The sequence below is a fragment of the Salvelinus namaycush genome, chromosome 1, assembly GCF_016432855.1.
Source record: "Salvelinus namaycush isolate Seneca chromosome 1, SaNama_1.0, whole genome shotgun sequence".
Classification (NCBI taxonomy): Eukaryota; Metazoa; Chordata; class Actinopteri; order Salmoniformes; family Salmonidae; genus Salvelinus; species Salvelinus namaycush.
The window spans coordinates 25,366,982-25,391,785 of record NC_052307.1 but is presented as its reverse complement, the minus strand read 5'-3'; the positions used below and the strand labels follow the sequence as shown (position 1 = coordinate 25,391,785).

Sequence of the window (24,804 nt, the reverse complement as noted above, 5' to 3'; positions counted from 1 at the left end):
TCCCGCTTGTTCGCCTTTCTCCCTCTTCTCTCTTCCTTGCTCCCCCCTTGTCCTTGTCTCCCTCTCTCTCTCTCTCTCTTTCTGGCACGTTTCAGGTGGTCACTCGCGCAGCAACAGTGGCAGTTCAGAGTCCAGCATCCCCAACATGGCCCGCTCCCTTCTGCTGGTGGATCAGCTCATCGACCTCTAGGGGGGTTGGGAGAGCGAGGTCGAAGGGGCAGCGTGCAATCGTAACACATAGGGGATGGAGAGGGGGCAGCAGAGGCACTTCTGTAGCACCTTGCGAGGTGAAATGGACTAGTGAAAACTTTCTCCGGTGTGCCTCCTTGCCCCCACCTCCATCTCTTGCTTGCCTGATACAATGGTGGCCGTTGGCATTCCCATGTTGGTGTAACAACTTTGCATTAACCACCCACCCTGACACATTGTCTGCTTCTGTCTTGGCTGCGCTATGGTCATTATCACGCTTTCATCAATCTGTCAACATTCCTAATTGTCCTTCCATGCAGATTCAACCCCACCTCATGCACATACTGCCTGGCTTGCCCATAACCCGATTATCTTTGCTGGGTTCTACAATGTTTGATCACTTATACAATCCACCCCTGGCATACCTATTTGTCACAGGTCTGACCATGTAACACAACAGTACAGTGCTTCTATCTCTCCTGGTTATCTGTATGCACTCTTCCTGTAGCAGCTATGACCATGTATAGTCTATAGAGCAAAGCAGTTGCCCTTAAGAAAAGCATATGCTGACTGAACTATCCAGAGCTGCTTGCATTGGGCATACAGGGGAGACTAATAATGACGATAAGCTGTCAGTCCTTGGTCTTCTGCTGTGTGTTTAACTGTTATCAAACTGCTGTGATCCACTGCTGCCCCCTGGGAATGTTTGGCTTTCTGTTGCAAATGTTGTAAGATGTCTGCCATTGCGCTTGTGCAACGTGCACCATTACGGTAGACATCTGATCTCTACAGGCGTCGCCAGCTACCCCCAAACTGGCGCTGATATTCAGGTCTGCTACAACAACCATCTCCTTTACTGTGCAACCATGTTTATCTTGGCTGTGTTTTACGTAAGAGCTACAATCTGTTTATCTGAAGGTTTCCTGGGATTATTGTTCCTGTGCTGTGAATTTCCTGTAGTCCTCCTTTAAGATTATATTGAGCTGGTCCATTTTTTTCCTCCCACTATGCCCTTAAGTCTAAGAATTGTCTGGAAAGGTTGATGCAATCGTGGTATTATTCTAAATGTGTGTGATTCATTTGAATGCCCTTGTCTTTTGGTTATGTGTATTCCAATAAGAGCTTTTATTGGGTTTATTTGGGTTTGTTTGTTTCTATTCTCGGCCCATTGGCAAGGTTAGCAGCTGTAAATTCAGAGTCTGCGATAGAAAAGAGTGCCATATTGAGCAGGGGAATAAGCATGAGAATAAGACTCGCAGGTACAACAGAACTGTGCAGTGGTTGTTTAATGAGTCGGTTGATATTCACCAGTGAGCCAGCAGAGCGAGAACTAGGTGCAGCTTGGGTTTTGTCTGTCTGCTTGTGTTGCGCTGGTATAGCCATACAGTACAGGCAATCCGTTTCTCTATTTGTTCCATGTGCCTCTGTTGCACATGTTCATAATCATTCATATCCACCTCCCTTTTGTCCGATCTGCCCATCCATACCACACACACACACACACACACACACACACACACACACCTTGATGTTGCTTGCCTATGATGTAATGTCCAACTTAAATCTGGACAAATCCATTCCCCACCAACTCTTATGTATATAATACCACTGTTTCAATGTCCTCATTCTCCCTTTAAAAATGTACTTTAACTACTACTTTCAAAGTGTTTTAATATTTAAAAAAATATATATGTTATGAATAAATGTGACTATTGATAGTACCATAGAATGAATGTATGAAGTGAGTCAATATGAAATATATAAAGTTCATAACAAGTACATATACTTGAATGAAAAAAATGTATTTCTGTGTATTATTTATGAAGCTGTATTTAAGAGTACTACCATCCTGTCCCTCCATTTTGTCCACAGTATTTGTGTCTATCCTTCTTGGTCTTGTGGAAGACTATTTTAGCATAGGGAAGCAACTAGCCCCATGGTTTTAACTATCTTAATTTGGTTGTGTTCTGAGGATAGCTCTGTGCTTGTTACTTACTGTACCTTATTGAGGTATTGTCATCACACATCATCCCTGGTTTTGACTTTTTTCTAGTTTGATTTTCTTTCTCTGAGCTGTAGTTTATTTAATAGCTTGAAGGGAATATATTTCTTCCACCTCATAGAGCCCTCCCTCTGAAAACAGGGTTTATGACGGAAGGGTCTTCCTGATATCTCTGTCCCTTATTTTCCTCCTTTACTGTTAGCTTATGTTATACATTTAGGGGTTATCTAGCTTACCTACTTACAAGTTACAGTGCAATTAGTATAATTTGTTGGAAACAGAACCAACATTTGTCTTGACTCCTCTTTATCCTCCTCCCAGCAAGCATAATCAGTGGATGTGATGCACTACATTGTACCCAACCTTGATTGATCTTCTGAGGCATATCAAAATGATACAGTATTTCAGAAACTGAAATGCAACCCGTATAATGCATGTCAAAAAGTTTTGTTTCCATACTTGGAAAGTATACAAAGCAAAATGATACATTTCCGTTGATGTTACTGCTAGTATCTTTGAGATAAACATTGTTTTACCCCTCACCAAACCATATATTGTATAGTAAGTTTTAGAAATTGGCCTATGGAATCTGAAGTGTATGGACAGATAATCAGTAAAGCTACTCTTGTTTCATTTTTATTCATTTTTCTCTCTGATCTACTTGTTGTACAGTTCAGTCTTCTGCAGGTTTTAGTGTAGCTAACCTATGCAATTCTACAGTAGTGCTCATATTGTTCTTAGACACCACAGTGCTGTATTCAGTAGAGGTCTAGCCTTGCCATTAGAGTTTTAAATTGTGTTGCTGTGAAACGGATGTACCTACTGTGTTTGCTAGGGGAAACGGTGACAAGTATAATTTGATAAAATGAAAACTGTTGAAATGAACAAACAGCAAATGTTAATATGTGAAAGCAAAGAGTTATCTAGTGTGTACCTTCTATTTTTATGAAATTAGAAAAAAAAGAAACCAAAGGGACCTTAAATAAACATGTAAACGTGGATGGAACTAGTCTCCTTGGTGTCTTTCAGTTCACCAGTAGGAAATGTAGTTCAATATATGCTAGTGTTATGAGATGATTGGATGAGCAAGTAGCTATAGGCACAGTATGCATCCTATGGCTGGTTAAGACAGTCTGTTGCTTAGTCACACACCCACATAATTCACTTCCCTAACAATGTCAAGGCTCACACTTCAGACAGCGAATGCTGTCAGTATGGCAGCTCATAAATGCGCTAATGGCTTTCAGAGGCCTCCGCGTTTTGAAACAAAAAATGTATAATTTTGCCCTATTGATCGAAACACAGTTCTCATTGACGCTACAGTATGGAAGTGCCCAATCATCCTATTACACCTCGGTGCTCACTCAGTTAAGCAACTAACACACTTAACACACTGCACTCTTACATGGGGTTGAGTGCTCTCACTGACTGTAGAACTCACACACCTAGCTTCTTGCCTTTCAATCCAGTGGGAGGTTGAGAAGCTTAGAGCTACAGTTCTACCTCTTCTCTTACTCACACCCTGCCCAGCTCTTTGCCTTCTGGCTGACTTTGAACTGTGCCCTACAATGGCTGCCACTAACCCTATACCTCTGGAGCTGCCGGCTAACTCCTGCTACCTGCACTCCCAAGGTAAGACTGCCCCTGTTTCTTCCCCCCTCTCTTTTTGTTTCTGTCTCTGCTCCTGTGAGTCCTCTCACTCCTTTTTTCCATAGGTCCACTGCCTTCTTATCAAGTCCCTATATCTTTATATAACTTACTAATTACAACCCTAAATCTGACATTATTACTTGCTCTGTAATGGTACATGGAATTGTTTTGATGAGGTATTGAGTATATATGCTTAGAGAATGTTGCAGGTCTGCTGAAATCAATTAGTGGAAACAATGTATTTTGTTGTGGTGACAGTGCTGAATAGTCTTGTCTGTCACATTGTGTTGTACAGAGTAGAACATGTTGTGTTTTTGATGTAGTCGTGCTGTGCTGGCTTGCTGCTGTTGGACCATTGTGCTGTTATTGCTGTTTCCATGGTGTTTACTTGTTTGCAGTAGAGCTGTATACTTGTCATCTTTGGGATTGACCTAATTGATGGTCCGTTAGACCAAAGGACCACAGACCGTAGTGTTCAGAGCTGCGAGAGGTTTCTCAATGTCAACTCAATTGCTGTATCATCTTGTCTCCATTTACACATCTCAAGTCTTATCCATTACTCTGTGCCTTCTCTCCTCTGCAGAGCTGAAAGGGGTGAGTAATGGTTACGCTGTGCTGGACGAGGGGGGTTCTGAAATTGAGCTGCCTGGAGAAGGTCACAGAGCAAACGAGGGCTGTATCCACTCCAGCGATGATGAGGAGGAAGACGAGAAAGTGAAGGAGGAGCAGGGCAGGAGGTCCAGTGAGAGTGATGTGGTCCATGACTGCAGTGGCTCCAGACCTTTGCTGCTGGATTCAGATGAAGAGGAGGAGCAGGGGTCTGAATTACCCCTCCCATCCTCCCAGCCATCCCTATCACACCCACAACTCTCCACTTCCTCCCACCAACCTACCCCATCCCTCTGTGCCCCATCCTTGAATCATTCCCACCAGATGCCCCAGCAAGCCAGGGTGGTTGAGGTTGTCCCTGATGTCTTCTTCAAATCCCCCTTCAGGATTGAACAAGAGGAGGCAGGTGACGTGTTCGCAAATGCCCCCTTCCAACGTCCCCCTGTTGTGGCTCAACAGCATCCAGACGTCTTCCTGCAGGCCCCCTTCGTGAAGCCCAAGACCCAGCACCCTCACCCAGCTGTGCTTCACCTTGTGGCCCCTGAACCAGCCCTCTTGAGCCAGGTGGCCACGCAGCCTTTCCGCCCACAGGCCCTGGCCAAGTACTCCCGACACTTTGAGGGCCCCTTGCCTCACCAACCTGTGACAGCTCAGAGGGTGGTGTCCAATGTGAGCAGGCAGGCTGCTGTGGGCTCAGTACCTGTGGGACCCTTACACTCCTGGACTTCAGAGGTGAGCTCAGTAGACCCCTTTGTCTCTGCGCCCTTTCACATCAAGGCCCCACAAGAAAAGCCCTGAAAGATCCCATCCTTCCCTACAGAGAAGGGGAGCCAGCATTGGAGCCCACACCTGTGCACACTACACTAAGGCATACATACTGCATGCTGTCACCAGCACCGGGGCTGGACTGCAGGGCAGCATAGAACTCTTAAGATCTTGTCCTTACAAACTTTGATCATTCTTGATATTGAGCAAGGTCATCAATGTGTTTTTTTTGCTGCAGTAGAATTGAGGTGGGTCCTCATTTATAAATGCTGTGTACACACAAAATATGCCCCAAAACATGCATGCAGCAGTTTAAGCAAAAATTGTCATTATAAAAACTGAACTTGACGTTAGAATGTGATTATCCTGCCTCCATGCGTATGCAGTTTCAAGTGGTTGAATTTTTGCATTGCAATTAAGGGAAAAGTAGCGTAGTAGCCTTGTGCAGGAATACAGTGGCCTTCAGAAAGTATTCATACCCCTTGACTTATTCCACATTTAGTGAATTATGTGAAGCCTGAATTCTAAATGGATGTTTACCCATCTACACACAATAACCTATGACAGTGAAAACATGTTTATAGAAATGTTACTTATTTATTGAAAATGAAATACAGAAATCTCATTTACATAAGTATTCACACCCCTGAGTCAATACATGTTATAATCACCTTTGGCAGTGATTACAGCTGTGAGTCTTTATTGGTAAGTCTAAGAGCTTTACACACCTGAAATGTACAGTATTTGCACATTCTTTTAAAATTATTCAAGCTGTGTTATATTATTTGGTGATCATTGCTAGACAGACATTTAAGTCTTGCCATAGATTTTCAAGCTGATTTAAGTCAAAACTGTAACTAGGCCACTCAGGAACATTCAATTTTGTCTTGGTAAGCAACTCCAATGTATGCTTGGCCTTCTGAAAGGTGAATTTGTCTGTTGGAAAGCAGACTGAATAAGGTTTTCCTCTACGATTTTGCCTGCTCTTACCTCTATTTAGTTTATTTTTATCCCCCCAAAAACTCCCTAGTCCTTGCCAATGACGAGCATACCCATAACGATGCAGCCACCACCATGCTTGAAAATATAGTGGTACTCAGATGTGTTGTGTTGGATTTTCCTCAAACATAACGCTTTGTATTCAGGATATAACGTTAATTTCTTTGACACATTTTTGGCAGTTTCTTGCCAACAGGATGCATGTTTTGGAATATTTTTATTCTGTACAGGCTTTTCACTCTGTCATTTAGGTTAGTCTTGTGGAGTAACTACAATGTTGTTGATCCATCAGTTTTTTTCCTATCACAGCCATTAAACTCACCATTGGCCTCACCACAAATCCCTCTCCTGCAACTGAGTTAGGAAGGACACCTGTGTCTTTGTGGTGACTGGGTGTATTGATGCACCATCTAAACCCTAATTAATAACTTCACCATGCTCAAAGGGATATTCAATGCTTTTGTATTTTTACCCATCTACCAATAGGTGCCTTGCTTTGCGAGGCATTTTAAAACCTCCCTGGTCTTTGTGGTTGAATATGTGTTTGAAATTCACTGCTCAACTGAGGGACTTTACAATTATCTGTATGTAGGGTACAGAGATGAGATGGCCCCTAAAAAAATCCTGTTAAACTATTATTGCACAGAGTGAGTCCATGGAACTTGTGACTTAAGACAATTTGTATTTAGGTTGCCATAAAAGAGATGACTCAAGACATTTCAGCTTAAATTTTTTTTATTTGTTAACATTTCTAAAAACATAATTCAACTTTCACATTATGGGGTATTGTGTGTAGCCCAGTGACACAATCTCAATTTAATTCATTTTAAATTCAGGCTGTAAAATAACCAAATGTGGAAAAAGTCAAGGGGTGTGAATACTGAATTCTGAAGCCACTGTATATAATAGTCGAATTCATAACAAAAACAGGTAGCTAAATATAACAAGATAGTCATTTATTAGTGAGAAGAGCAAAAATCAATTTATTTTCTTTGCATTCTAAAATAATTAGAAAAGTAATTTTATTTAATTTCCATGATAATTTCATAATTAATTCCTCACCTTTTCTGACTAATGGCTTCATACTCACAAAATTGCCTATAGGCCTACAGCAAGTTAGTATAGGCTACAATTTATCCCATTTCTCAATTAATTAAACCCACTTTACAATAGTACATAGATAAGCTATTTCAAGTATTTTGCTCAATGCGATCCGACGTGAAGCGCAGTTTAACGGTAGAAGAGACGGTTCCTTTTCCATTAACGTTTGTAGACTACATCTGAATACTGTAATGTCAAATTTCTCGGGTAGACAATATTTCATTTCTAAACATGCATACACCGAGTACACCAAACATTAGGAACACCTTCCTAATATTGAGTTGCACCCCCCTTTTTGCCCTCAGAACAGCCTCATTTCGTCATGGTCTCTACAAAGTGTCGAAAGCATTCCACAAGAATGCTTCCCACAGTTGTCAAGTTGGCTGGATGTCATTTGGGTGGTGGACTATTCTTGATACACACGGGAAACTTAAGTGTGAAACCCAGAAGCGTTGCAGTTGTTGACACATTGGTGCGCCTGGGCTGGCACCTACTACCATAACTCATTCAGAGGCACTTAACTCTTTTGTCTTGCCCATTCACCCTCTGAATGGCACACATACAAACCATGTCTCAAATCCATATTTAACGTGTCTCCTCCCCTTCAGCTACACTGATTGAAGTAAATGTAATAAGTGACATCAATAAGGGCTCGTAGCTTTTACCTGAAATTCACCTGGTCAGTCTGTCATGGAAAGAGCAGGTATTCTTAATGTTTTGTACACTCGGTGTATAGGCTTATCATAACCATTGCAGAATACATTCCTTACCTTTTCTGTCCAAGTTGAGTTCATATTTCTGACATAACCATACAATAAATGACCATACTCATCTCTCTTTTAATTGGGCCTATTAGATAGGCTATTATACGTTTTTGATCTATGCATCCGAGAGGAGCGTGGTTAATAACATACAGTTGATATTTTGCATTGAAGTTTGTAGCCTACCACTGTAAGTAGGCCTACTGTAGTTCAACATTTTTTTCAGAGTAGACAATGTTGAAGAAGAATTTGCGGGCAGTGCAGCATGTTTTGGTTCAGGAAAAAGTTTATACAAAACATTATTGAATTAAAACGATCTGTTTACAGGTCCACAACAATTTGCAATTGTTTTTTTCTATCAGAAACGGTCAGATACAGCAAATGTCACTGCAAAAGAAAATATTCTGCCAACAGCACCAAAGACATTTGGTGAAGTTTTCCATTGCTATTTTCTTTAGATGCTGCCTTGGCCTAATTCCAATACTTCCAAAGTATACAGCAAATAAGGGAGTTATCACCATAAAAGGTGAATGCTGGGGTTTTACAGGCGGCGTTATAATGCCTGTTGACGCGCAGTTTCACCACAGGTCTGATTTTATAACTGGAAATATGCGTATGTATGGCAGGCGCCAAGTTTAATTATTTTTGTATAAAATTTACGCAAAGGTTATAAATGAGGCCCCTTGTACATCCGTTGTCCCTGTGCTGGTAGCTGTCATATTCTTTGTCAGAAGTAATCTGTTGGTATGCACAGAGGATATGGCAGTCTAGTGGGGGAGGGGTTTCTGCCCACATTAGTTTGCACTCAGCTTTTCTATCAGATTGAAAGCATTACTTAATTTAGGGAGCTTCTTGTCTGGGTCCAGTGTTAGATTAGATACAGAAAGGACACACATATATTTGAAGTCGGAAGTTTACATACACCTTAGCCAAATCCATTTAAACGCAGTTTTACACAATTCCTGACATTTAATCCTAGTAAAAATCCCCTGTCTTAGGTAAGTTAGGATCACCACTTTATTTAAAAAAATGTGAAATGTCAGAATAGTAGAGAATTATTTATTTCAGCTTTTATTTCTTTAATGACATTCCCAATGGGTCCGAAGTTTACATGCACTCAATTAGTATTTGTAACATTGCCTTTTAAATTGTTTAACTTGGGTCAAAAATGTTGGGTAGCCTTCCACAAGCTTCCCACAATAAGTTGGATGAATTTTGGCCCATTCCTCCTGACAGAGCTGGTGTAACTGAGTCAGGTTTGTAGGCCTCCTTGCTCGCACATGCTTTTTCAGTTCGGCCCACAAATTTTCTATAGGATTGAGGTCAGGGCTTTGTGATGGCCACTCCAATTCCTTAAGCCATTTTGCCACAACTTTGGAAGTATGCTTGGGGTCATTGTCCATTTGGAAGACCAATTTGCGACCAAGTAACGTCCTGACTGATGTCTTGAGATGTTGCTTCAATATATCCACATAATTTTCCCCCCTCATGATGCCATCTATTTTGTGAAATGCACCAGTCCCTCCTGCTTCAAAGCACCCCCACAACACGATGCTGCCACCCCCGTGCTTCACAGTTGGGACAGTGTTCTTCGGCTTGCAAGCCTCCCCCTTTTTCCTCCAAACATAACGATGGTCATTATGGCCAAACAGTTCTATTTTTGTTTCATCAGACCAGAGGACATTTCTCCAAAAAGTACAATGTTTGTCCCCATGTGCAGTTGCAAACCGTAGTCTGGATTTTTTATGGTGGTTTTGGAGCAGTGGCTTCTTCCTTGCTGAGCGGCCTTTCAGGTTATGTCCATATAGGACTTATTTTACTGTGGATATAGATACTTTTGTACCTGTTTCCTCCAGCATCTTCACAAGGTCCTTTGCTGCTGTTCTGGGATTGATTTGCACTTTTCGCATCAATGTACGTTCATCTCTAGGAGACAGACCGTGTCTCTTTCCTGAGCGGTATGACAGCTGTGTGGTTCCATGGTGTTTATACTTGTGTACTATTGTTTGTACAGATGAACGTGGTACCTTCAGGCGTTTGGAAATTGCTCCCAAGGATGAACCAGACTTGTGGAAGTCTTAATTTTTTTTCTGATGTCTTGGCTGATTTCTTTTGATTTTCCCACAATGTCAATCAAAGAGGCACTGAGTTTGAAGGTAGGCCTTGAAATACATCCACAGGTACACCTCCAATTGACTCCAATTATCTCCAATTATGTCAATGAGCCTATCAGAAGCTTCTAAAGCCATGACATTTCTGGAGTTTTCCAAGCTGTTTAAAGGCAGTCAACTTGGTGTATGTAAACTTCTGACCCACTGGAATTGTGAAATAATCTGTCTGTAAACAATTGTTGGAAAAATTCCTTGTGTCATGCACAAAGTAGATATCCTCACCGATTTGCCAAAACTATAGTTTGTTAACAAGAAATTTGTGGAGTGGTTGAAAAATGAGTTTTAATGACTCCAACCTAAGTGTATGTAAACTTCCGACTTCAACTGTATACTGCATATCCGGTTCTGGGCTCAACCGCTCAAATTTGACCCTCTGCTCTTATACTTAGTCCATTCCCCATTGCTCTGTGAGGCCCAGTAAGGATTCCCATGACAGCCCTGGTCTCAGGGTGATGAGAGGAAGGCCTCCTTTAGTGGTTACTCTGTGTCTTATACTTCTGATATTTTGGAAGTAATCTGATGACCATTTTAGCCCATTTGAGTGGTGTACACTTTTTACTAGGTAGGTTAAATGTACCTCTAGCAGTGCTGTCATATTTGATCATGTATTATAATGTTAATCAGATGCTGGATTATGTTGCACATGTCAAGCTGTAATGTTTGAGTTTTAGCCTCTTTTTTTTTTTACCGATTGCTTTCTTAGTCACTATTAGTTGTGTTTTACATGGTCACGTGACTGTCAGTGCTGCAAAAGTCAGCCTTATGAATCTACATGCAGGTTGCTGCTGTATTTAAGTTTGTTGGTTTACTTGAATTTTGGACTGAGCAGGTTGCTAATGCTGTAGAAGTGAAGCCTTATAAGTCCTCCACTCTCACAATCAGCACTATCGTCAAAGTCACTCCCAATCAGCACCTCCGCTACACTCCCAATCAGTATCTAATACTACCTTCACTGGAACTCTATACATTCACAATCATGTTCTCAATCCGCACTTCTACATTATACCTGCACTTGAGTCACCGATTCAAGATTTGTAAATGTGATGTAGTTGTTAAGCCTTGTTCACACTGCAGGCCTTAATGCTCAAATCGTTTTAGTTTTTCAAATCTGTTTTGGAATACTGACTGTCCAAACAGCAAGTTACAAGTGTGTTCAGATAGCAGTCATTTCCTGACATGGCTATGCAAGTGTGTGTGTGCGCAGTGGTATAGGGTGATTGGTGGTGGTGCTCGTGCTTCCTATCACTCAGAAGTTATGTAGCAAGCTAAGGTGACAACAATAGATACAGTAAAGAGATCAATAGAATTTGACCAAAACAATTGAAACCGCGTGGGGGGGGAGATGTCGTGGGGGAAAGACTCCACATTTTATTTGATTTATTAGGATCCCCCTTAGCCGACGCCAATAGCAACACCTAGTCTTACTGGGGTCCGACACATAATGAAAAAGACATTACAATTTACATACATTAACATGTAGTGTATCAGTTACACATACATGTCAGTACATACACACAAGTAGAATCACCAAATTTACTGCATGTAAGCCTGCCATTAACATTTCCCGTTGCTTTGAATGTTAATCATAATGTAGGAATACTTTTAGAGCTGCAAAGGATATAAAATTAACTAACTTTCAAAACAAGTCCTTTTTGGCTAGCCACAGCAGTCAGCTAGGTAGCTGTACATTCACATTCACTCATTTGTTTGTAAACAACAAGCTAGTTAGCTACCACATTCTTGTCATGTCAAGAGTAGCTAGCAAAGTAACAAGATATGCCAAATAACAGTAAAAACCACTTGAGGGCAAATTAGATTTGACCGTTCAGACTTAATTCGCATGGACAGGAATCAGATTTGTATCTGATTTCAAACCACCACATTCCATGTGCTTTTTGGCTGTTCAGGCTGCAGGAAAAATAAAAGATTAGAATTGGATATGCCGAAAAATAGGATTTGAGTCATTTCAAACTACCAGTGTGAACAAGGCTTTAGTTTAGACCGATGGCACCTCACACTATTTCTACCTTTTTAGAATCAGCACCCCCTAGCAGAACATACCAGAATAACTACAACCCTTGTCAAGCACCTCAAGCGAAACACAGTTGAACCATGACTTTCACGTCAGACACCTACCTACACATGCTCAAAATACACTTCCAAGTAAATGGTCAACACATGGTTTCATCATAAACCCGTAAGGGTTACTTTATTGCTCTTCTACACCAGATTTTGCATTCCTTCTGTTTTTGTTTTCTCCATAGCCGTATGAAATGCTGATATGGTCTTCTGCTGACTATTCAATAATCTTGAAGCACTTTTTAATGTTTGCTATCCACGACTCTGCATATTACCTGGTCATGGTGGGGACCAATAGAGGTTTTAAACTACTTGATCCAAAGTAAGAACCGCTGTCTTAAAATTAGTTATTAATTCTTTTTGTATTACTTTGTACAACACTTGTATATGTTTGTTAATCTGCAGTGAAAATGAAAAATGCACACGGCATCAGCAGTAATAATTTACTCTACAATAGTTTATTTTAGCAACTATAGTATTTACACAGTAGCGTTGGTAGGAATTAGCTTGCAAAAAAACGAATAGTGCGCCAGAAGTTAGATAATGTGATTGTAATTTACTCTGCCAATTGTCCATAGGGTTGGTCATTGTGCAACAACAAAAAACAAACATCTAATAGAACATACATTTAAAGACTTTCCAAACGTGGGTATGTTGTAGTAGACCCGCTTACCTCATGTCAAAAATAAAATTCCTTCAAGTGCGCCACACTTGCACACACAAAAAGCATGAACTTGTGGGCAACTTTTATTTTGACATGAGGTAAGCAGAGAGGAACTGACCTCCAAGGAACTGCACGGGTCTACAAAGACCCACGTTTGGAAATGCTTTTTAATTATACGTTAAATTCATGTAATTTAATTCCCCCTGCATAAAGACTACGCCTACAGACAATCGACAGAGTAAATTGAAATTGAACTTTATTTCACTTCTGTCTTCCGGCTGACTAACATTTGTTTGCCAGCTAATTGCTATTGTGTGAAGTTTAGTTGTTAAAATCGTTCTTTTGTAGGTAAATTCCTGAACGTAATATCAAGTCTTTGATTTATGACTGACTGACTTGTATAGGAATGAACAGTCGCTGATTTATACAGCAAGCCTCACCTGCTGAAACCTAAAAGCACCCATATCAAAATACTTGTCATGCAAAGCTTGCATTTGATGAACACTCATTTGTAAAATAAATAAATGAATGCAAAACAAGTCATTTTAATTGTTTTAATTTATATTGCATTTATTTATCATCATGAGACACACCCATATGTAATTGTAGCGTGGTTCATTCTGCGTTGTGTACTTTTAATTAGGACGCTGCCACAACTAGTTGAATTATTTTTATTTGCCAATAAACACCAATACCCTTATCTAGTGAATATGCTACATTCACCTTCACTATTTACAGTATACATTCACTTATAGCAAACCAAGTGCGCATCTCCTCCACATGCACAGCTCCGGTGGTCGCGGAACCAGTTTGTAGCGTGGTTCATTCTGCGTTGTGAACTTTTAATTAGGACGCTGACACAACTGACGGTCTGCTAGTTGAATTATTTTTATTTGCCCTGCACACGAAGAGACAATACACATTATGTTAACCCTTGGCGCAGTCCTAGCTCTCAGGCACCTTGCTAGCCGAAGGTCAGGCAAAAGAGAACAATAAGGGGGTACGGAAATACAGATAACCCGCGATGGGCCAAACCAAAATATACAAAACTTTTACAATCACATGTTTGTACAATATTGATATGAAAAAGTGTTTGTACACCAAAGAAAAACATTAGCTATGCAGCTGTGATTAAAAATAAATAAAAAATACACTGAATTATTAACATCCCCCCTTGACCTGGCCTATTTGAATTGGTCCTTGTGTGCAACTTGTTGTTCCCCTAGATTATGCACCATCACACTGCTACATAATGAATGTTATAAGATGCACCTTTCATCTACCTTGTGGTTGTGTATCATATAGGTAGGCATACATAATTTGCTTACATAAAAATACAAGGACGGTTTCCGCCCTCAGCGGAGTTTGCGGAAATTGAGTCACTGTTTAGAAACATGACAAACATGGCGACTTACAGGCAGGTCAGGAGGTTGTTGGGTATTTCTCTAAGAATTTCAAGTCCGTAAGTTTTCCTCTGGATTCGTTGAGTACTAGATTCGTTTAAGATATCTATTAAACTTTAAGAATGCATGTTTTCACGTTATTTCTATCACTTCGTGTTCCTCAACTAATTAGTAAGTAAGCAGCTAGCTATAGTAGCTCTTATCAGTTTCATAACCCAAGCCGAGGTCTGACGCAGATATGAGACTAGTGAGCTAACGTGATTATTGTAGCTCCATCTACAGTTAAATTATATTGCAACTGTCATAACTTTTAACTGGTTTAATAGAACATGATTATTTATAGCTAGCTAGTTGCTCAGCTTGCCTCTCACTGGCAGAAATACACCAGCCCAGTCAGCACAATATCCCTACTTGCCTAATGATGCAGTGGGAGTTTGATCACAGGAATATTTTCATCATGGTTTTTTGGAAGTAACATTTTCTGTCCACATTCCATCAAATTGAATTGTTCATTGTCAGCATGTGGTACTCATAAATAATGTTACATCATGTGACGAATCAGATTATTTACAATCTCGCGTGACTGGTTGTTTTTATTTAGCATGGTTGATCCTGGTGATCCATTTACCCCTTTCTTATCCGAATTTAACCTGCTCAGAATGTTTTTTCTTAAGCCTTGCTGTGCGTGCATATCAGTATGCTGGACTGCATTGGACTCCACTCAACATTGGTGTCACAAGGAGTTGGCCACTATTTTCAATTGTTTCTGGTAGGCATGAAAACCATGTACAGCGTGTGTATATAGATTGCCTTCAGAAAGTATTCTCACACCCTTTGTCTTCTTCCAAATGTTGTGTTACAGCCTGATTTTAAAATGTATTAAATTGAGATGTTTTTGTCATGGGCCTACTACACACAGTGCCCCATAATGTCAAAGTGGAATTGTTTTTCCAGATTTGTCAAAATTAATAAAAAATGAAAAGCTGGAATGTCTTAAGTCAATAAATATTCAACATTAGCTATCCCTTTTGTTATGGCAAGCCTAAATAAGTTCAGGAGTAAAAATGTGCTTAACAAGTCACATAAATTGCATGAACTCAAACGAGATACAGGTGTCCTTCCTAACCCAATTGCCAGAGAGGGAAACTGCTCAAGGATTTCACCATGAGGCCAATGGTGACTTTGAAACAGTTAGTTTAATGGCTGTGATAGAACTGAGGATGGAAAAGCAACATTCATTACTCCACAATATTAACCTAATTGACAGCGTGAAAATAATAATAATATTCCAAAACATGCATCCTGTTTGCAACAAGGCACTAAAGTAATAACTTTTTGTCCTGAATACTAAGTTATGTTTGGGGAATTCATTCAGCTTTCAGCAGGGCAATAAGTTAAAACACAAGGCCAAATCTACACTGGATTTGCTTACCAAGAAGACAGTGTATGTTCCAAAGTGACAGAGTTACAGTTTTGACTTAAATACATGGCAAGAAAAATGGTTGTCTAGCAATGATCAACAAACAATTTGACAGATCTTGAAGAATTTAGAAAAGAATAATGGGCAAATGTTGCACAATCCAGGTGTGGAAAATTCTTAGAGACTTACCCAGAAAGACTTGCTGCTGTAATTGATGCCAAAGGTGCTTCTACAAAGCATTGACTTTGTGTGAATTCTTATCTAAATTAGATATTTCTGCATTTCATTTAATACATTTGCAAAAATGTCTAAAAACATCTTTTCACTTTGTCATTATGGGGTATTGTGTGTAGGTGAGTGAGAAAAAGTATCTAATCCATTTTGAATTTCAGATGCAACTTAACAAAATGTGGAATAAGTCAACGGGTATGAATACTTTCTGAAGACATTTACATTAAAGTACCTCTATTTTGTACAAGCTATATAACATGTGTTGTAACACCACAATAGCGAAAATGATTGACAGTATTGTGCCCCTCTTTCCAGCAAGGACCATGTTCATTCGGACTCAAGACACTCCCAACCCAAACAGCTTGAAGTTTCTGCCAGGTCGCATGGTCCTCGAACAAGGAACAATGGATTTTGCTGCACCCCGGGAAGCCTATTGCTCACCCCTCGCTAGGTTAATGACTTAGGCTACTGAAACCATGCCTTCCAATATGGGATAAAATTATTTTACACATTTGAAAGAAACAAGCAGTCTGATAGACATCTTGTTACAGCCCTAACTTATCTTGGGCAACATTGTAACTTCATATTATTTCTTCAGGCAACTATTTAGAATCGATGGTGTCAAGGGTGTCTTTTTGGGTACTGACTTCATTACCATAACCAAGGTAAGATTCAGTCATTTAAATCAAATCGTGTTATTTGTCACATGCTCCAAATACAACCGGTATAGACTTCACTGAAATGCTTACTTATGAGCCCTTTCCCAACAATGCAGAGTTAAAAAGTAACATGCTGTCCAAACCGGACGCGCGCACGTTGATTTTGTTAACCCACACCAGAAGTGATCAGGACACGCAGGTTGAAATATCAAAACAAACTCTGAACCAATTATATTAATTTGGGGACAAGTCAAAAAGCATTAAACATTTATGGCAATTTAGCAAGCTAGCTTGCTGTTGCTAGCTAATTTGTCCTGGGATATAAACATTGGTTAGTTTTACCTGACATGCACAAGGTCCACTACGCCGACAATTAATACTCAGATAAAACGGTAAACCGAATTTTTCTCATCTCCTCCTTCAGGCTTCTTTTTCTTTGGACTTTATTTGACGGTTGGCAACTAACCTTACTGTGCATTACTAAAACCAATGAGGAGATGGCACGTGGGTATATGCTCCTTAAAACCGATGAGAGGTTGGACTTGCAGCACGTTGAGCGTCACAAATAGATCCAATTTCTAGTTTAGTGCCTGGCCATGCAGATGCGCACGAGCAGTGTGGGTTCAATGATTTGAATAACATGTATGTGTACATTTATTTTGCAACCATCGCGAGCGGTGTGGTCAGCATGTAAGAAAAATGACATGTGCATTCGGAAAGTTCAGACCCCTTGACTTTTTCCACATTGTTACATTACAGCCTTATTCTAAAATTGATTCGTTTTTTCCCCCCCAATCTACACACAATACCCCATAATGACAAAGCAAAAACTGGTTTTTAGAAATGAATTTATAAAAAAATTCAAAACACTTTCATAAGTATTCAGACCCTTTACTCAGGACTTTGTTGAAGCACCTTAGGCAGTGATTATAACCTTGGGTATGACGCTACAAGCGTGGCGCACCTGTATTTGGGGAGTTTCTCACATTCTTCTCTGCAGATCCTCTCAAGGTCTGTCAGGTTAGATGGAGTGCGTTGCTGCACAGCTATTGTCAGGTCTTTCCAGAGATGCTTGATCGGGTTCAAGACCGGGCTCTGGCTGGACCACTCAAGGTCATTGTCCTGTTGGAAGGTGAACCTTCACCCCAGTGTTAGGTCCTGAGTGCTCTGGAGCAGGTTTTCATCAAGAATCTCTACTTTTCTCCATTCATCTTTCCCTCGGTCCTGACCAGTCTCCCAGTCCCTGCCGCTGAAAAACATGCCCACAACAGGATGCTAACACCACCATGCTTCACTATAGGGATTGTTATGTACGCCTTTTGGAAGAGGGAACGCAACACCCTGCTACACTTACCTCTTTCACTCCACGGGGAGTTATGTGACTGCAGGTGCGGGTAAAGATGACTGAGGCAGAATATATATTACCCTTAACAGGGAATTTATTTCTTCCTTCACACAGTCATTTGGGGAAAAGGGGCTGGATGGAACCAAAGCAAAGAAAGTAAAACAGTTAGAGCCCCCTCTCCTACCTTACCTACCCACAACTTACCTACCTACCCACAACTTGCTTAACTAGCACCAACTGGCACACTAACCAAAATCCAGGGGATGGTCCACCCAGGTCTTACCTAGTGTGCATAGACATAGTACATACTACGGCTATATGTATGCCCGCAGTCCTCTTGCCTAAGCACTCCCAAGGAACAAATGAAACAGAATAATACAAACTTAAAGTGAACAATTTCACAAATCAAAAACATTCCTATGGCATACACAAACGTCAGCAGGACCAGCTACAAAATACTTTACAAAAATTCATACAGACTAACAACGAAACACAGGACATACCAAGAAGCTCTCTCTGAGCAACAACCAACACAGGACATACCCAGAAGCTACCTCCTCCTAACAAAGAAACTCTCGCGTTTTAAAGCTGCAGGAGTCGGTAATTGAAAACAGCTGTATCTCCTGACGAGAGGGTGGGGTCAGAGCTCCAATCATCAATGGGGCCGACCAATCAGCTGCTTAGGACTTCAGGAAGCCATTTCCTGAAATACACACATATATACAAACCCACAACACAGAAACTGGGGAACGTAACAGGGATGGTGCCAGGTTTCCTCCAGATGTGACGCTTGGCATTCAGTCCAAAGAGTTCAATCTTGGTTTCATCAGACTGTTTCTCGTGGTCTGAGAGTCCTTTAGGTACCTGCAAACTCCAAGCAGGCTGTCATGTGCCTTTTACTGAGGAGTGGCTTCCATCTAGCCACTCTACCATAAAGGTGCAATTGGTGGAGTGCTGCAGAGATGGTTGTCCTTCTGGAAGGTTCTCCCATCTCCACAGAGGAGCTCTGGAGCTCTGTCAGAGTGACCATCAGGTTCTTGGTCACCTCCCTGACCAAGGCCCTTCTCCCTCAATTGCTCAGTTTGTCCGGGCAGCCAGCTCTAGGATGAGTGTTGGTGGTTCCAAACTTCTTCCATTTGGAGGCCACTGTGTTTTTGGGGACCTTGAATGCTTCAGACATTTTTGGTACCCTTCCCCAGATCTGTGCCTCAACACAATCCTGTCTCTGAGCTCTATGGGCAATTCCTTGGACCTCATGGCTTGGTTTTTGCTCTGACATGCACTGTCAACTGTGGGAACTTATATAGACTGGTGTGTACCTTTCCAAATCTTGTCCAATCAATTGAATTTACCACAGGTGGACTCCAAGTTAGAGAAACATGTCAAGTATGATAAATGGGAACAGGATGCATCTGAGCTCAATTTCGAGTCTCATAGCAAAGGGTCTGAATACTTAGGTAAATAAGTTAATCATGTTTTTATTTTGAATACATTTGCAAACATTTCTGAACTTGTTTTTGCTTTGTAATTATGGAGCTTGTGTGTAGATTGAGGAATGTATTTGATTTGATCCATTTTAGAGTAAGGCTGTAATGTAACAATGTGGAAAAAGTCAAGGGGTTTGAACTTTCTGAATGCGGTGTATATATTTTATAATATGACAATCATGGCTTAGAACGGATGAGGATTGCGCCGTTTCTGACTTCTTATTCAGACAGATATAGATCTGGAATGGAAGTTAATCAAACCTGACGTGTTTGCTGCAATTATGGACTTTTTCACCTCTGGACTTCCTGTTGTCAATGAGGAGGACAAATCCTGCAAATACAGGCATGGAGCAAACACAATCACTGTATAAGGCTTTGCAAGACATGCACTTAACATAGGATAGGCTTTATAACAAGGGTATATACAGTGGGGTCAGAAATTGACACCCTTGATAAAGATGAGCAATAATGACAATGTACAATAAATAAGTAAAGTGCTGAACTGTATTGTATGCTAAAAAAAAAGGGAAATTATTTTATACGAAAACAATTGCTCAGAGAAAGAGATTTTGTTGAACAAGTAATACTTTTTCCCTCAAAGGTACTGATCAAAATTGACACCCCTAAAGATTCTTATAAATAAAGTAGTCAAGTTAATGTGGTCCCATATTCCTGGCACGCAATGACTACATCCAGCTTGTGACTTGCACACAAACTTGTTGGATGCATTTGCAGTTGGTTTTGGTTGTTTGACTATTTTGTGTCCAATGGTAAATAATACATTGTCATTTTGGAGTAACTTTTTTATAGTAAATAAAAATAGAATGTTTCTAAACACTACATTAATGTGGATGGTACCGTGGTTACGGAAAATCCTAAATGAATCGTGAATAATGTGAGAAAGGTAGAGGGTCAAATATCATACCCCCAAGACATGCTAACTTCCCCTGTTATTGGTAATGGTGAGAGGTTAGCATGTTCCCCTGTTGACGTCGTACCTCATTCGAATCAATGTGGGATAATCACTGTCTATCATCAGTACCAGAAGTGGTCTATATATTCTAGCAAGCAATGAATAAAACAGTGCGACTTGCGCAGTGCGTGCCTTCTGCCAGTCTTGTAGCTAGCTAGTTTGTAACCTGATGAAAAGAGGGCAAGTTGGCCATGGTTCGCTAATGAATTCTAGTATAGAGTATAACGTGACGTCGTGCCGAGTGGTAACATCAATGACAGGAATTCTGGAGTGATAAACTGTCAATCGGGTAGCTAGCAATGGCAAGTTAATGTTAGCTAGCTACGCTAAGTTAACTAGGTACTTATTGGAAATGGGTGTGTAGCACACGGTTTATACACATCAAAATGCTTAGCCGCCCTCATGTCAAACATGAATGTTTCTAAACACTTCCACATTAATGTGGATGCTACCATGATTACGGATGTGAATAGTGAGAAAGTTACAGCGGGTCAAAGACCCTACCCCCAAGACATGCTAACTTCTCAACATTACCAATAACAGCAGAGGTTAGCATGTCTTGGGGCTATGATATTAGACCCTCTGTAACTTTCTCACTCATCATTATTAATGATTAATTCAGAATTTTCTGTAACCATGGTACCACACACACACAGTGTGTATATACAGTGCCTTTGGAAAGTGTTCAGATCCCTTGACTTTTTCCACATTTTGCTACGTTTGCCTTATTATGAAATGGATGAAATAAATAAAAATCCTCAGCAATCTAGACACAATACCCCGTAATGACAAAGCAAAAACAGGTTTTGAGAAAATGTCTAAATATAAAACTATTTACATACACTACCAGTCAAAAGTTTGGACACCTACTCATTCCAGGGTTTTTCTTTATTTTTACTATTTTCTACATTGTAAAATAATAGTGAATACTTCAAGTATGAATACATCAAGTTAATACATGGAATCATGTAGTAACCAAAAAAGTGTTAAATAAATCTAAATATATTTGAGATTCTTCAAATTAGCCACCCTTTGCCTTGATGACAGCTTTACACACTCTTGGCATTCTTTCAACCAGCTTCATGGGTAATCACCTGGAATGCATTTCAATAAACAGGTGTGCCTTGTTAGAAGGTCATTTGTGGAATTTCTTTCCTTAATGCGTTTTGAGCCAATCAGTTGTGTTGTGACAGGGTAGGGGTGGTATACAGAAGATGGCCCTATTTGGTAAAAGACAAAGTCCATGTTATGGCAAGAACAGCTCAAATAAGCGAAGAGAAACGACAGTCCATACTTAAATTAAGACATGAAGGTCAGTCAATATGGAAAATGTCAAGAACTTTTAAAGTTCCTTCAAGTGCAGTCGCAAAAACCATCAAGCGCTATGATGAAACTAGCTCTCATGAAGACCGCAACCGGAAAGGAAGACCCAGAGTTACCTCTGCTGCAGGGGATAAGTTCATTAGAGTTACCAGCCTCAGAAATTGCAGCCCAAATAAATTCTTCAGAGTTCAAGTAACAGACACATCTCAACGTCAACTGTTCAGAGGAGACTGCGTGAATTAGGCCTTCGTGATAAATTGCTGCAAACAAACCACTACTAAAGGACACCAATAAGAAGAAGAGACTTGCTTATGCCAAGAAACATGAGCAATGGACATTAGAAGGGTGGAAATCTGTGTTTTGGTCTGATGTGTCCAAATTTGATATTTTTGGTTCCAACCGCTGTGTCTTTGTGAGACGCAGAGTAGGTAAACGTATGATCTCCGCATGTGTGGTTCCCACCGTGAAGCATGGAGGAGATGTGATGGTGTGGAGGTGCTTTGCTGGTGACATTGTGATTTATTTAGAATTCAAGGCACACTTAACCAACATGGCAACCACAGCATTCTGCAGCAGTACGCCATCCCATCTGGTTTGGGCTTAGTGGGACTATCATTTGTTTTTCAACAGGACAATGACCCAACACACCTCCAGGCTGTGTAATTCCCTAACATTTCTTAACCTGTTTTTAGTTTGTCATTACGGGGTATTGGGTGTAGATAGATGAGGTAAAAAAACGAATTCATTTTAGAATAAGGCTGTAACAAAATGTAGAACATTTTAAGTGGGCTGAATACTTTCCGAAGGCACTGTAAGTTCTGTAAGTATATGTTTGCATTAACTGTTCCCTTTGTCTTCACAGCACCCTCAGATGATGATGATGAGGTGATTACTATGATCAAAGAGCTTCTGGATACCCGAAAGGTATTATTAGTTGTTGTATTTAGCCTTTTTCTGACATCTACCTGTTGTCAGAAGTGTCTCTTTGCTCATTGCAGTATCGGTATGTATCAGTCTTAGCTCATGTGGCTTCCCCCAGGCCCACAGTGCAGGAGGATGGTGGAGATGTCCTGTATTGCGGCTTTGAGGATGGCATTGTGAAGCTGAAGCTGCAGGGCTCCTGCACCAGTTGCCCCAGCTCCATGGTTACACTGAAGAGTGGCATCCAGAATATGTTGCAGTTCTATGTCCCTGAAGTGGAAGGGGTAGAGCAGGTTTGTACCCTGTACAAAATAACTTGCGGAATTTGAGATGATTCATGATTGCCTGTCGGTCCAGTTCTCGATTTCACAAGACTAACCTAACATTTCATGTTCTTTCCCAGGTGAAGGATGAGCAAGAGGAAGTTGTCCAAGGCTGAGTCCAATGGAAACGACTGACTCTACAGACATTCTTCTTACCCTCTCCCCTCCAGCACCCACTCCTGACTCCATCCTGTAGCGGATTAATGAGCATCGTAGAGTCCTGTCTAAAGCACAGCAGTGGTAAAAGAAGAACTGCAGGGTTATTTGGAGAGATTTCTCATTGAACTTCATAGCAATTCTCAGAGATTGTCAGCTGTCAAGTCATTCTGACTATGTGTTTCAGTGGGTAAGAAGTAGTGTCTTTGTCCTGATGCTTGCTTTGAAAGGCTTCTAAGGTGAAGGATTCCAGCTTGTCTGACGATTTATTTATTACAGTTTCTAGTATTATCACACCATGTAACTCAGTAAGTATTGGTTATTACAGACCCAATGCAGCCGTTTGTATATCATTATCAACTCATTTCTGGGTAACAATTAAGTACCTTACTGTAAAAGATTTCCATTCAAATGGGCAAAATAGCTTTTTAGCAAAAAACTACATCAAGTAAGGATTTTGCAAAGGGGGGAATGGAGAAGTAGCTGTCATTGTCATAGAGGTTTGAAACTCTTTATTGGTCTATTCATTTACCGCATGGTGATGTCACCATGGAAAGCCGAAACTCCCACACATGCAAACCTGCTGTTTAGGAGGTCCTGTGTAGATTGTATTTTCATCCAGCAGCTATCAGGAAATAACACTGATAAAATTGTTTCACTCCTTTACAGTGTTTGGTTCATCAGCTGTTGTTTAATATATACATTTTGACTGCACTGAGCCTTTAAAAAAGCGCAACAACACAAATGTGCACACTGTATAATGTAAATAAATCAAATGCATTGAATTAAGTATGAAATTATTTTCTTGAATGCCCTGAATGTAGTTCTTTCTTGAACTGCACTGTTGGTTCAGAGCTTGTAAGTAAGCATTTCAAGTAAGGTCTACACGTTATATTCGGCGCATGTGACAGTTTGATATGATTTGAAATTGGCAACCAAATAATCCGTCAACCTGACAGGGGAAATGGTGCACAGATGGAGTATGGTCTGGAGGAAAGCTTGAGTTTGCGTTGGTTTTTAAGTTTATTATTATGTGAATGTATAATAAGCAAGTAAAAACACCTCTATAAATTATACAATTTTGTTGGGAATTTATCATCCACTAACACATCTCTGTCCAGTCCACGGTCTGTTAAAATAAGGCAGATGTAAAGTAACAAACGAATATGGTGACACAAAAACATTTTATCAAACTAAACTGGGAATAAATATGGTTATTTTGAATAAATATGGTTGTCGCTAGTAACCACAGACATAAACCCCGCCTATTTCAATATTTTATTTGATTTTTTTATGTGATTTTAAAACTAACCTTAACCACACTGCTAATCTTATGCCTAACCTAAACCTTATATTAAGACCAAAAAAGCAAATGTTAGTTTTCATGATTTTTTACGATAATATAGCCACCAATAAATATTGGTTGGTTGGTTGACACTTCACAAATTTACTTTCCATCTCCTTTTTTTTGTATTTATTTTTTATTATTATTAACAACAGTGGCGTGCCGTGGGCCTGGGGCCTGGGCCTTCAGTGACGTACTACACAGTCCCACCCGAATTAATCCACCTCT

The 24,804-nt window shown here is 40.3% G+C and overlaps 1 protein-coding gene and 1 long non-coding RNA gene across 7 annotated transcripts in view; both read left to right on the top strand.

The window, feature by feature from the left end:
* LOC120019212 (AP2-associated protein kinase 1-like) overlaps window positions 1–5,852 on the top strand; it is a 42,899-nt gene extending 37,047 nt beyond the window's left edge. For 3 of the 4 annotated variants that reach the window (XM_038962676.1, XM_038962615.1, XM_038962563.1), the window contains one exon: window positions 4,425–5,852. In XM_038962676.1, the coding sequence (XP_038818604.1) occupies window positions 4,425–5,248 (824 nt within the window). In that variant the 3' untranslated portion in view covers window positions 5,249–5,852. Of the gene's footprint in view, window positions 1–95; window positions 3,263–4,424 lie in introns of those variants that run through there. The other variant, XM_038962750.1, reaches the window with a different exon arrangement.
* Window positions 5,853–14,365: 8,513 nt separating this feature from the next.
* LOC120019108 lies at window positions 14,366–23,902 on the top strand. 3 transcript variants are annotated; one of them, XR_005472296.1, is made up of 7 exons: window positions 14,382–14,452; window positions 15,068–15,162; window positions 16,360–16,495; window positions 16,643–16,709; window positions 22,694–22,755; window positions 22,871–23,045; window positions 23,156–23,902. It is a non-coding gene; the product is annotated as an uncharacterized LOC120019108 (long non-coding RNA). The 3 variants fall into 3 exon arrangements; XR_005472299.1 differs by having other exon boundaries at window positions 14,395–14,452; window positions 15,052–15,162; XR_005472294.1 differs by having other exon boundaries at window positions 14,366–15,162.
* The last annotated feature ends 902 nt before the right edge of the window (window positions 23,903–24,804 follow it).